General features: G+C 33.9%; 1 protein-coding gene across 1 annotated transcript; it reads right to left on the minus strand.

The window, feature by feature from the left end:
* Positions 1–3,603: 3,603 nt before the first annotated feature.
* On the minus strand, positions 3,604–5,366 carry LOC117635641 (zeatin O-glucosyltransferase-like). Its single transcript, XM_034369976.1, has one exon. The coding sequence runs from the start codon at positions 5,299–5,301 to the stop codon at positions 3,859–3,861; it is 1,443 nt and encodes a 480-aa protein (XP_034225867.1). The 5' UTR covers positions 5,302–5,366; the 3' UTR covers positions 3,604–3,858.
* Between the last annotated feature and the right edge of the window lie 9,432 nt (positions 5,367–14,798).

Raw genomic sequence — 14,798 nt, forward strand, 5'->3', positions numbered from 1 at the left:
TGTAAAATGTAGTAGTGTTGATTACCGTCTCCCAGGGGACTTTCAACAAGGTTCTCCACCTTTCTGTTATCCTCCATTTTATGAAATATTGCAATAAACCCTAAGTATCACATGATTTCGAGAACCCATTACTACCATACTAATATATTAGCACATGCTTGCAAACCGTATTCACTTAGATGTGAATAAAAATAATTATACTTAATGTAGCAATTACTCATTCACTGACCCAATGCCAAAAACTAATCAACATAAATTAGCTTTTTCATAATTAATGAGATACCCAACTTCATGGTACCATACTAATATATTAGCACATGCTTACCTAATTGTTCTAGAGTCTTCCTACCAACTTTTTGGTTGAATTTTGATGTTGATGAGGTGGATCTCCATCAAATCTCTGTATTGAGTGAAACCTTTAATTTTGTGGATCTACTATCAATTGGTGTGTTGAGTTTAGGGGTGTTTGGGAGACGTTGTGACCATGTGTCCTAATGAAAGTTGAGCGGGATTTGCTTTTCCACTTGTAGGTGTTTTCTATCCCCAACTCCCAAATCGGTATCTCACATATAGTCTTTTTACAGCACCGGATGCAGTGACTTTATGAATCCTCTTATATTTTCAGTTCCTAATGAGCTAGGTTTTCAAGATGTAAAATTGTTTGCCCATTGTCTTGCAATAGTGTGGTTATTGTTTGCAAGAGCCTTTTATGGGACTCTATTCTTGTAATGCCCGTTTATTAAAGAAATTGTTGCAGCCATAGAAAAAAAGTGCTTGACGTATTTGTGACTGATGAGTTACATGTTACGTTATGTGACTTCTCAATGTGTTTTTGTGTCACCAAAGTTTTTTATGTCTACATGAAAAACACTTGTGAAAAAAATAGATTTCAATGGATTGGTAAAAAAAAATTGGCTACATTTTGTTTAGTTTGTTTGTTAGAGATTTAATTGGCAAACCATTGTGTAAAAACAAAAAAAAAAAGGAAAAAAAAAAAAAAGAGCAACAAGCATTCTAAATTGACTAGACATACATTATGTTGGAATTTTAAAAGATTTTAAAATTTTAACCGTTTTATTTATTTAATCATTTTAGCTGTTTTATTTTATTTATTGTGGGGGTTATAAATATTTAATATTCAGATTTTATTTCTAGTTGGTGAATGCCTTAATTTTTTGGTTGGTGAACTTTTATGGTTGGTGAAGGTTATATGTTTTTGGATGCCTATAAAATGCCACTCCTCCTTCACATTTGAAACACACACAATAAACTATCATAATATCACATAAACATTCTAATTCTTTCATTTTCTACTTTTACATATATTTTCTACTTTATATTATTATTATTTTGGGCAATGGTTATGTGACTTGGATACCTATATCCGTCTATGAACGTGCTCATAGTGGATCTTGAGTTTGTGTACAAGGGGTCGTGTATATTGGAGTCTTGTAGACAGTCAGTACCTGCACGTAGGGAGGCTATAAAGGCTTTAGGACAGCGTCTTTGACGTGCTTCACCGTATCAAACTCACATTCTTACTTATTATTTATTTTCCTTTTACTTACCTATTATTTTTTTTCTTCAATTTCATTATAACTTCAAAGCTTTCCAATTTATTTATATATTATTTATAATATAAATATTTTGTATTTGACTTTACGGAAAAAAAAAAAAAACTATTATTTTTTATAACACATTATGGTGCATTCATAACTTGATGTAAAAGTTTTACACAACCGACACGCATGTTCATATTGGGAAATTATGGTGAGGCAAATATGTTGGGACACATTTTTATTATTGAACCTAAGATTGAAAACATGAAATACACGGCCAAGCCTTCAACTTTTTATTATCTTTTTTTTTAGTTTTAGGCATCAAAATAAATAATGTTAAATGGACATTTAATGAAGTTTCTTCATGGACCCACGTGTAGTGGTCTATGTAGGGTTTGAACATAAGGTCCATTTGTTTTTCAAAAAACACAATTTATAAAATTATTTTCTGCTTGTTTGGGGGCTTCAAAGTTAAACTAGGGGTACAAGATCCAATTTAATCTACTTAAATTGATCGATCAAATTCAATTCAATCCAATTTTAATTGGTTTCAATGATTTGGCGGATTGAATTCCTTAATTTCCAAAACGACATGATTGGATCGGGTGTTGGATTTGCTTGTAAGGATCCAATCCAATCTAATTAGTTTCATGCGTATTTTGCTGATTAGGTAATTTTCATTAAGAAAGTTATAAACATTTTTAAATAATTTGATGAACTTATGTTCAATATATTATAAAATCAAAATAATTTTCTTTAACATTTCATTTATATTTTACATTATAATAAAATATTTTATTATAGTAAGCTTGACGATAAATGTTTCATATTTTATTATTATCTTTTTTCATTATGGAAACCGATCATCCAATCCAATCCAATATCAATTGGATAAGATCATATCAAATTTAAACCTCTAATGTGATTGGATTGGATTGGATTGGAAAAATCATAATCCAATCTATATTGGATCGGATGCGGATTGATGAAATTGTATTAGTTTCAAATGTTGTACACCCTTATTTCAAACCTTCATGATAATAGTCATTTGTTGATGTTAATTCTATATTATATTGGGAAACTGAGCTTCGCTTATAATATTTTAAATGATATTGAGCCTTAAATGATTTTGAATTAGATTATCACATTTTAATATGGTATCAGAATTACATTCGTCCATGTATGAAGCCCAACTACTTTTGTCCAAGTGCTCCAATAGATGAAATATGAGAAGTTATAATTTAACGATACATATCATTTTCAACAGAAAATTTTACTGTCATAGAAAAAAATATATATATATATATATATTTATTTATTTTAATTACCACAAAAATAATTTTCTCTTAGTTTTCTTTCAGGGTTTAGTGTACCTTGAGTATGTGAGTGTTTAATGAAAGGATTACGATGGCTATGAAGTGTGGATAGAGAATAGTTTTAGCTAGCTTAATGTTATTCTAAAAATAAAAATAACAATTTATGTACAACTTTTATGTCTTATAGTCGTTTGCTTCGAAGGTGGAATTGACAAAATGTATCAAGTGTTGGAGGTAAAGAGTCAAACGTTAGAGTAATGCTATAGACACTAAGATATTTTCGACCCCAACATGATGTGGTACTGTTTAATTTGTTAATGTCTAAAGTATTATTGTTGTTTTATTTGCAGAGAAATGTTTTTTGCTGGTAATTGGGAGAAAATGGTATCCAAGGATTACCCGATGTCCAATTCAAAAAGTACCTCACTTACTTCAAATTGTTATTAGTAGACAAGGAAGTGCAGCAACCATTTCTAGGCAAGATCACGATAATTTCTAAAAAGCGGCTATATTATTCAAATAATGGTCCATATTGTTTTTTTGACGAAATAAATATTAAATTTGGTTGAAAGTGATCCTTTTTCCTTTGGCCATATGTTGAAAGTGATCTCAGTACGTTGGTGCAAAAGCTATCCCCAGTACACATATATGTATTAAGTGTGGGGTATTGCATTTCTGTTTTCTTCTTTTTAGTACGAAATACACTAAAGACTTGAATGGAGGAGGGTGAGAGTCGAATTCTGATTCTTAAATAGGGCTTGAAACTTTTTGATAAAGTGTGTGGTATTGCATTTTTTTATTTTTTATTTTTCCTTCTGTTTTGCCTATTGCATATTAAATTTTCTTGTTTCTAGTGCAGAAACACTAAAGATTTGAATCGAGGAGGGTGAAAATCGGATTCTTATAATACCAGGACTACGAAGCTCCAGAGTAATTCCATTTTACAGAAAAGAAAAAAAATAATAATTGATTAACTTGCTTAACTAGTATCTGGTGATATGATCAATGAAAGAAGAAAATTCCATGTGAGAAGCTCCACCTGCAACCATGGACCGCCGGACGGCAGCACCCAAATCTGCTGCCCTCTTCCTAATCTCATGCCCTTCTTTAGATCCTATAAATTTCTCCACACCATTTTTAACACTCAGTGATGTCAAAATCTCATCCCTGTGGGCCCAATCCCTCATCACAACACCAACCCTAAGCAGCCTTGTGATCAAAACTGTGTTCCTCGGTTGGTCTGAGTGCATTGGCCAAGCAGCTATGGGCACCCCCATGGTGATGCTCTCCATGCATGAGTTCCAGCCACAGTGGCTCACAAACACTCCAGTTGATTTGTGGGCCAGGATTTCCAACTGTGGGGCCCAATCTCTCACCACCAATCCCCTTCCTTTGACTCTTTCTTCATACCCTTGTGGCAGCTCAGCTCTTCTCTCCTCTTCATTGCTGAAAAGGTCACCTCTATCAGCATCCCTCAGTACCCAAATGAACTTTTGGTTGCTTTGCTCCAACCCAATTGCCAGCTCTGCAATTTGCTCATCTTTCATGGCTGTGGTTGTTCCAAAAGACACATAGATCACTGAGTTTGGGGCTTGTTTATCCAACCAATCCAAACACCTGTGCCTCCTGCCACCATTTGAATTACCAGATTTCAATATTGTACTTGGGTTGAATGGCCCAAGAGCCCAATGCTTCTGGTGATCTCCAATCCTATTCAGAAAATCCATGTAAGGTCCTTCAATAGTCCTACTAGTGTTGTAAATGTTTCCTGCGTTGTTCAGCTTTTGGCACTTATATTGTGCAGCAATGAAATCCAAGAACTCATTGGTGAAGCAGCCTTCAAGAGATGGGGTGCCATCTGGGATCTCAACGTGTAGCTCCTCGAGCATTGCTGGCCGTCCGATCGCTTCACACAGGTACAAAAATAACGCAAAGGCAGACACAGTGTGAAAAGTGTACGACTCTCCATTTGGTATGGAAGCAACATCTTGGATGACTGAGGCCATCATGGAGTCATGGATGACGATGACTCTTCTTGCTTTGGGTGACAGTTGGCGTAGGAGATCCGCCACGGGCTGGCGGAGATGGGTGGTGGCTTCGAAGGAGGGTTGGAGATGAGAGGGGAACTTGTTTGTTGCATTGGGGTTGGGAGGAGGGGAGGGGAAAGGAGGGATTTGGAAGTCGTGGAATTGGACGTTGTTGGAGACCGAGGCTTGATCCCAACCGTGGACTCGGAGCTTGGCTTGGCGGTTGTGGGTGGGGGAGCCCACAAAGTGGACGGGGATGTCCTGGGCGGAGACGAGGCGGGAGAAGTGGAGGAGTTGGTTGAGGTGGCCTTGTGCTGGCAAGGGCACCATGACCACTACAACTTTGGATTGGTTAAAGCCATTTGGGGTGTTGTTTTGGCCGTTTTGGTGGTGAGCCATCACTGAATTATGAAATATGAGACTTTGAATTATCAAAAGGGTTGCTATAGGCCAATATGATGGGGTTTGATTTGAATTTGTAGGGGAAGTTTGGGAGATTTATATAAAACAAAAATTGGGACTCCTTGTGAAAAAGGTTAAAACACATAGGTTTTGTAATTATGACCTTAAATAAGAAACAAAAATAGATTAGAAACAACAAGCTATTTGTAACTCAAGTGGTTCAAAGTAATTACATTTTCACTCAAAATCTTCTATTTGAATCATCGTCCCCTCAATATCACTTGTATAATACATAAAAATTAAAAATTAAAAACAGATTAAGAAGTATACTCTATTTAGAGGAATCGGCCAAATGGGTCATTGTCAGTGATGTAGGAATGACATGGCATGAACATGTTTTCCTCTTTTGGGCCTTTCTCATTTCTTTTTACTTTAAAAAGGCCATTGTTTCTCTTTTTATTAAATACTCAACAACAGTGCCATCAAGAAAGATACGTACATATACCAACCCTTCTTTTGCGAGATCCGTTGCCACCTTTGCCACCTCTAGCCTTGTCGTTTTCTTTAGATTTCTGAAATTATGGGGCTTTTGTGGTTTGTTTTTTGTTATTTGAGTGGTTGCATATTGCTAGAGAATGATTTAATGGTGGTCTGGGGAGGTTGTGCATGGCTAATGCAAGTCGAACTCGAGGGACCCCTCGAATTTTCAGTCATTTATGACTCTAAAACTTGACGGGACCGCTGAGTTCATGTCCACCCACTAATTTTTATTTGTACAAAGAAATATTGTAAAGAGTATTGAAGGGTTAGACAAACTTCATTGACCAACTGACTTAACTGACGTTAGCTTGTTCACTCGCTATTTAAAATGTAGATAACATTAACTAGATAATATATGCGTAACTCTTACAGACAACCGGTTGTATAAAATTATGTACTTTTCCCATCATAAAACAGATCACATTATAAAAAAGATAAACATATATGTATGTACACAATTGATTATTTATGTGTAAGAAAATTCGACATGTAGGCCTAGAATAAGGCCGCCGTAAAGCCAAGAGCTCTTGATTCAATGGCTACCAAGTCAAGTTTTCTGTTCTACCCTATCGCCAACAGAATATACAAGGATTTGTAACCAAAACAAGAAAGAAAAAGAGAATTTAAGGAAGCTATATGTAACCCGTCATATCCTGTCTGTAGAAATGTAAAAAGGCCCAGCTCATCAAGTTTATGTTTAGACAAATAATCCACTTTTCAAAGATATATAAAATGGTTTTTTATTTCTTAGACAAACAATCCCTTTGATCGATGCATATCCACTTTTATTTTTTATAGTGGTTTTAAGATTTGTTGGATTGGCAACTTGTGCTTTTCTGAATGGCTTGTTTCACTTGTTCGAAAATGGTGCTTTTGCATTTTGTTCGACGTTTCTACCACTGTCCCATTTTATTAAGGAATAAGGTATAACTAAAAAAAAAATTATTTGATAGATTTTTTTAGGCCTATTATAAATTTTATTTTAACGATATGTCTTTTTATTTTTTAAGGAAATTCAAAGATCATCCTTATAATAAATTTAAAAAAATTAAAAATTATTAAGACATTTAGTTATGACCAATAAATAAACTAACACAATGTTCAAAAAACTATTAAAATAATTATCATTTAATTGACTGGTCAAATATGTATATTTTTTTTTTTGAGAAATTCTATGATTGCATTCATAATTCAGCCAAAAAAGCCACTAGCCACAAAAGGCCAATACAAACTAGCCACAAAAGGGCCATTACAATAACGGAGCGGTCTAATATCAAAATTAAGAAAATCAGGTATGTCTCCACTAACGATCAGGCAAGATCGAAGAAATTCTGGCATAGGCATCCCAACTAAGATTGCAAACTTAGAATAATAAAAAAGAGATAAAGCTTGAAAAAACCAAGCCATAACAATACAAATAAAACTCTCACCAAGGAGAGATGAAAAGCTCTCACAAAGGAGAGATGAAAAACTCTCACAAAAGGAGAGGTGAAAACTACACAGAGAACCCAAAGAGTCTCTGCAACTTATTCCAAACATAAAGAAATTGCAAAAAAGATGGTGGTGGAGATCCGACGCCGAAATGCAGGTTAAATAGAAAAAAAGTGATTATCATTGCGTAGGGTGAAAAAATCCTAGAAACCCTCCCTCTTTCTCCTTACCGACAACCAACCCTCCTTAAGCTAGAGGAAGGTGGTCACTGCCCTCCTCCCCTCTACCCATCTTCTCCCTTTCTCTACTCTTCTCCCTTTTTGTTTCCTCCCTCTCTTTCCACTTTCCTGGGGGCTCTTGTTGGCCCCTCTCTTCCCTTCCTTTTCTCCTCCCCATATCTACTTGGATCTTGGGTTTTTAGCCTCAATCTGTTCGGATCTAGGTTTGTTTGTGTGTTTGTTTTGTTTTGTTGTTTTTTCAGTGTTCTAAGTAGTTGGTGTTGCCTTTCTTTAGGTGGCGGCAACAGTAGTAACGCTGGATTTGGTCTTTTTTTGGGAGAGTTGTGATACCTGGTGGCTGATCTTTCGTCTCTGCTTCGAAGGCGGTAGCAACGACTGTTTAATGAAAATTCTGCACAGGGAATATTCGCGGGTTGATTCCTCGACCTTCAATGTTCCTTTTTTGTCTTTCTTGATCCCTGTGAAATAAATAGAAGTAAATAGACCACACCAGGAGGGTGTTGGCCAAAGGCCCTCCAATACCTAAGTTAGTTCAATAGGATCTTAATAAAGATACGACAATAGCTAAAATAGATGGAGTTTTCTCTCACGAGGAGAGCCAGATGGCCTTAGTCATGTATGGTGGCGCTTAGCTGTGTGTGTGTGTGTGTGTGTGTGTGTGTGTGTGTGTGTGTGTGTGAGAGAGAGAGAGAGAGAGAGAGAGAGAGAGAGAGAGGATTTTTCTAGGGTTTTGAGTGTCTTGTGTACTATGTATTTATAGTCTCCTTGTGTGGTAGGGTTTTGGGAGAATAAACCTTATTTATTTAGGATTATTCTTCCCCAAAAAGATTATAAGAATTACTCCAAGATATTTGGTGGAAATTGGTTTCTTGATTTTGGGAGATATTTCTATCTTAAATCAAAGATAATTTCCCTAATTAAATAGAATATAATTAGGGTTATTAGTTTGACATAAGGAATATTCCTTTTCCACATATCGTCTTCTTATTGGCCGGTGAAATATATGTTCCCAGAGTGACGTTGGTAGTAGTTGTTGGGATGTGGTGGTGTGCCTTCTGAGGGGTTTCGTCTTCAGTTTTAGCATTTGTTTTGCTTTCCTTTTCCATTGTTATGTTGCTCCTTTGCAGCTTGCCTCTGCTCTGCGTTGCCCAATGCTTGGTCATAGGAGTTTCTTGGTTAGGTTCTGAGTTAAGTTAGGGTGTTTTTCAGGGGCATTATTGTTTTTGTACTCTCCCTCCGTGTGCTCCTAGGTTTCTGTTCTTGGTGTGTTTTTGCAGTTCGTGGGCGGTCAAAAGACTAGGAATTTTTCTCATATAAGTCTTTTTTTTGACAGTTGGAATGCAATGCGGTTCTTTTTATGGGTCTATTGTGTTGGTGTTTGGTTGGGTTTTTTCTGTTCTTGTAAAGGTCTTTTGTGGTCTAGTTGGACTCTCTTGTTAGTCTTTATCATGTATGGTGCTCTTTCGTACACTGGGGTTTGTCCCAAGTGGTTTTCCTAGGACGGTTTTAATGAGGCTATAGTATTCATGCTAGTCTTTGTATGCCATTTTGGATTATGAATGAAATCTTCTTTTCATAAAATTGACTGATCAAATGAATTCGGTTCAAGTGAATTTTTTTGTAAATAAGATCTTTGAAGAAATACCTAAAAACTAGACGGTTCGAATCATTAAAATACAATGCGAATTGGTCCTACAAGGGCCCCTCAATTGAAGCTCTATATATATATATATATATATATATATATATGTTTATTTATCCTAGGGATCCTAACATTCCGTACGTCATAGAAAAATTTAGTTGTCTCACTTGAAGAAGAAATGGAAAATCAGATACCAAGGAAGTGTGATGCAAATATATATTATTTACCAACATGAACCATTAAGATAAAATTCATGAACGAGGAAGCACATTCATTTGGAATAGACAATGGTTGCTCAACAATTCAGTTCAATAGTTCAATTTATTAAATTTTTTTGTATCTATTGAATTGAAGTACAATTTCACTTACAGTGAGGCAATTCAATGGCTTATAAATTAAAAATTATATATATTTTAAATATCTTTTAAAATGATTGAATAAAATAAAATAAAAAATAAATTATGAAAAGAATTATACAATTAAAATAATTTTAAATAAATCTTTGAAAAGTGACTAATTTTGAATATATATATATATATATATATATAATTAATAACAAAATTTTCTTGCGAACCCAAAGATCATCTACATGTTGGTCGGTACCTAGTACCTACAATCGGATCTTGCGAAATTTCAACAGTCTGTGTACAGTAATTTTTCTTGCTCCCTAGTTAAATGAGTTCCCTTTCTTTGGTTGCTCATTTTTTATTGAAAAATAAAATTTCAACATAAACAATTTTTTTGTAGGTGTAAGAAGTTTTGGGAGAGTTGTTTGCTATATATGTATTTATAGGTAAATAATTAGTCGTCCATTTGTGTTTTTCAAAAGTGAAATAAATTAGCAATGGCTAGTATATATAATTAGCTATCCTTTTTTTGAAAACTGAAACAAATTAGTAATGGCTAGTATATATAATAACTAGATGTTTCTTTTTTTTAAAGTGAAATAAATTAGAAACAACTAGTTGCTTTGAAAAAAGAAAAAGTAACTGTTAGTTTACACTAACTAAATGTAATGGAAAAATTAAACAGTAATGTTGTCCATGTGTCAATAAGAGAGAGGCTATAGAGTTATTATGGTGTGCCAGCTTATTGAAATGAATTTCATTTCAGAGTTCATTTTATTGACCTTTGAAATGAACTATTGATTCCTGAAATGAAATATTGATATATGAAATGAATTGAACTTTACTACTTCAACTCGAAAGTTCAATTTATTGAAATGACCATCACCATTACATATACTCTAAATAGACAGTTCTGAATATTGAATGAAATTAATTAAGTTTTTTTTTTCTTCTACATGTGTTTCTTCTGAAATTAATTGGGTATTCTTAGAATCAACAGCGTGTAATTTGTATCTTGCTCGAAGTGTCAATGCAGCAGTTGGTATTAGAGCTTTGGCTTCAATCAGTTTCATTGTTGGATGCAATTTTTATCCAATAAATAAAATAACTCCATTATTTAACACATCGGAACGAAGGAGATTTAGACAAAGATATTAAATTATCAACTATAGATTCTTTAAATTACCTCTTTAGACAAATTTTAGGGAGGAATTAGAAAAATACAATTTCACCCATGCGCTGTATCCACTTCCTAAAATTGGGAGACGTATCTAAGAGCTCCTAAATCTGAAGAGAGAGAAAAGACTCTTAGTGACTCCCTATAATTAAATACTATTTTACTTTAATATTATTATTTAAAACATTTTGTTTAATGTTAACTACTTTTTTGTTATTAGTTTATATAGAGAATGAGCATTTATGTTAAATTAAAAAGGAATGAAAGCATTTATGATTAGGGAGTTCGGTTGGAGTTAAAATTTTATAAAGAGTTGCCTGCTTTATAGTATTTTAGCTAGAAAGTAAAGAGTATGATTGTAGATGCTCTAATACATCAAATACAAAATTTGATGTTTTTAAATTGATGGCTCCATTGAAGATGGTCTAATGATACTTTTTGGTAGTTTAAATATTTCACCAACCTCTCTTTCTCAACACCACACCAACACCACCACCTCCCACCTCTTTTTTTTGTTTAGAAATTCTAAGATCGCATTCAATTCATTTAAAAATAATCATTAATTACAAAGAGCCATTATAATAACGAAATAATAATTTAATGTGACAAAAGAGGGGAAAAAAAAAAAAATATATATATATATATATATATAGGAAAATACAATATTGGTCATTTAATGTCAAACCACAGCCTGCTGACATGTGTCCTAGGGTACGTCTAAGTTTCTTGTGAGCCACTTGTCTGTCTCATGTAGCCAGCTGCCACATAGCATTCTCCCTTTAATTCGAATGGTACAAAGAAAGCAACCATGCATATTTAATTTGATATTCCTTTCTCTCTAATCCTGTGACAGCTATAAACTACCATGCAATTTTCATAAGCATTTTCTGGCTGAGCTCAGCAGTATTATAGTTCGCCTGTTTCTTTCTTGTGGCTGAAAACATTTTGTTCAAGTTTTGGGAGGGTTGCAAAGGGGTTAGGGTTGAGGCATTTATCGTGTCCAAATATATAAACTCAAGTCATTTACACATTTATTGTGTTCGGTATCTCGTATTTTGCCTATTTCTTTGTTTCAAACAAAAAAAACACGTAAGAAAAGGACTACAATAAATATGAAAATCACATCTTATACATGAAAACCGATGCCTATATCCCTCAGGGATATTTTTTTGAAAATTTGGATTTTTCTTGGTAGATTTGCATATAAACATTGGATAATTGTCACTTTCTTATATCCTTATCCCTATCCAGCAAGCACAGTGCTGGTGAGCCAGTCAATTCTGATTGCTAAGCCAGCCGGGTCATTGCATGCAGGCACAACAGAGGGAGGACAAGGCAAACGTTAACATCTTTCTGACATGGAAAGAAAGACATGCACATTATTATTGTCATGCCTCCAAGTCCATCATTTATTTTATTTTATTTTATTTTTTATTTCCTAAGAAGGAACATCAATAATTTTGATGCAAATTTTTTTATTAAGTTTTTTTTAAATATTATTATGAGCGCACAATTTATTGTGCACCATTTTGGTTGGAAAATATATGATAGGTACAAACGCATCCACTAACTAAGATAGTTAAAAAAATCTTAGGGTTGGGGTTTTGACCGAACAAGAACAATCCACAACCGGCTGAAAGGGATTGAAATAAAAATGAAGATTTACTATTATATTCAATATAGGAGTCTTAATTATAAATAATAAAAATTCTAGAAATGCACTCAAAGTCCATTTACAATATAACAAAAAGGCTTTTAACTTCTTTTAGATTACAAAATTGTCATTGATTTCTTAAAACAAACTCAACTTCAAAACCTCATAAAGAAGCCCAAAATACTCAACAAGGCATCAAAGTAATTTAATAATCAAAATTAAATTCAATAGGGCTAGCTGTCATTTTTTGGGTTTTTTTTAGTTTGTTTATAGAAATTAAATGGTTTAGGGTTTATCTATATTATTAGTGTTAAGAATGAATGTATAACTAAATATCTCTAAAATAAATCGATTAAAAATGGTTTTTAAATTCCAAGAACCGGACCGGTTCTATGATTTTCAAAATTAATAATAACTTTTCATGTGGTAGCTCCCTCACTACAAAGAAATTATAGCTTCGTGCTATTCTTTCCTCTCTTGAGGCGCATTAAGGGAAATGGTCTCTTCCCAAGATGAAGTTTCTTGAAGAAAGTTAGGACAGTTTTCAATAGGTTAAAGAGGCAATAGAATGTACAACAACCATACTTGGGTGATGGTTCGCAAAGGTGGAGATTGTCATAGTTTGCTCGTCATTCTGGGTTGAAGTTTTGAAGTAGGAAAAACAACTGGAATATGAGGACCGGCCCTTAATACTGAGAGTGTGGTTTTTGGAGCAGCAACAAGGCAGCCAGTCAGAGTAATTGACCAACCAGTCACAATTTGTTGCAAATCGAGTGACTAGTAGCTAGCTGACCGATCGATTATCAATTTTCCCGCTTTATCTATTATTTTTGAGACTTTTAGTTCCCTACTTCAGGTCTAATTGTAACCTAAGTACTATAAGTAGGATTTTATGAGGGTTAAATAAAGTTGACGAGAGTACAAGAGAGGCACCAAAAGATTGAGTAAGGGTGAGAAAAAATAGAGAACTATGGTTTTGCATAGGGGCTAAAGGAGTTTGATTGCAAATCAAAGTTATTCATATTATTCTAGTGAAATGAGAGATCACTAGAGAGTACATAAAACACATAATCAAACATCCATAGATTCTTGTGTTCTTCCATAGTTGTTTGTTCTCTTTTTTTGTGGTGATTTATCGGTTTTACCGAATTACTTGTGTCTTCATCTTAGCTTTGTATCTTTCAGTTCCCACACACACACACACAACCCCCTTCTACTGAGGGATTCCTCAATTAATTGAGTGGTCAAATGTGTTTTGTATAGATGTTCTTTGAAGGAATATCTAAAAGATAGTTGGTTTGGATTTTGGAAATATAATATACTCAAATCCACAATTAAGGGACCCATCTGCAGCTCTCTCTCTCTCTCTCTCTCTCTCTCTCTCTCTCTCTCTCTATATATATATATATATATAGGATAAATTGCGAAAATGATCCTCAAAATTGCATGCGATTTACATTTTGGTCCCTAAATTAAATTATTAGTCCAAATTATACATAAACTCTATGTTAATCGCCCATTTGATCCAACCGTTATATTCTGTCAATATTGCTGTTAAATATGAGGGCAAATTGGTCATTTCGTACATTAAAATAAAAAAATAATAAAAAATAAAATAAAAACTCAGTAATTGGAATAGGGGAGAAGAAATCGAAGGGAGGGGGTTTGGGTCTCATGATTTTTTCCTCTCTTTTTCTTCAATTATTTTCTAATTTTGTATTTATTTTAACCCTATTTTATTTGTTAATTATGAAAAGTCGTATTTACCCCTAAAATTTGGTTACATTTAACAGAAAATGTAACGGTTGGATCAAATGAGCGATTAAAATAGAATTTATGTACCATTTGGACTAATAATTTAATTTAGGGACCAAAATATAAATCACATACAAGTTTGAGAACCATTTTCGCAATTTACCATATATATATATATATATATATATAGCTTCTATTGAGGGATCCTTCAAATAAGTTTATTTGAGGAATATCTTTGTAGCAACTCCGCATTGTATTTCACTAAGTCAAATAGTCTATTTTGTATATATTCATTCAAAGATCATTTTTACAAAAAAAATCACTTGAATCCGATATCATTTAACAACTCAATTAAATTACTAAAATTGATATACTCTTTTGAATCACAATATTCATCGAAAAAAATTGAGCACAATACTCCCTGCTCCGATATCTAAGTCAACACCATATAGCAAAGGGTTGAACTCGCCGCTGATGTATAATTATTTGCTTAATTAATTAGAGCCTACAGTCATCCCGTCTCATCCCATACTCCACGTGCTCAAATTGCATGCTGATTAATATTCTTTTTTCATGAACATGAAAAATATTGTGGCATGCATGTCGGCACAACAGATGTAGCATGCATATCGGCTGCCGCTGTATTGATCATGACAGATGACTTGCCACGTATTCTTTCAATCAAGAAAGAGAGAAAATGTGGGAGACG

Source organism: Prunus dulcis, chromosome 7 (genome assembly GCF_902201215.1).
Source record: "Prunus dulcis chromosome 7, ALMONDv2, whole genome shotgun sequence".
NCBI lineage: Eukaryota > Viridiplantae > Streptophyta > Magnoliopsida > Rosales > Rosaceae > Prunus > Prunus dulcis.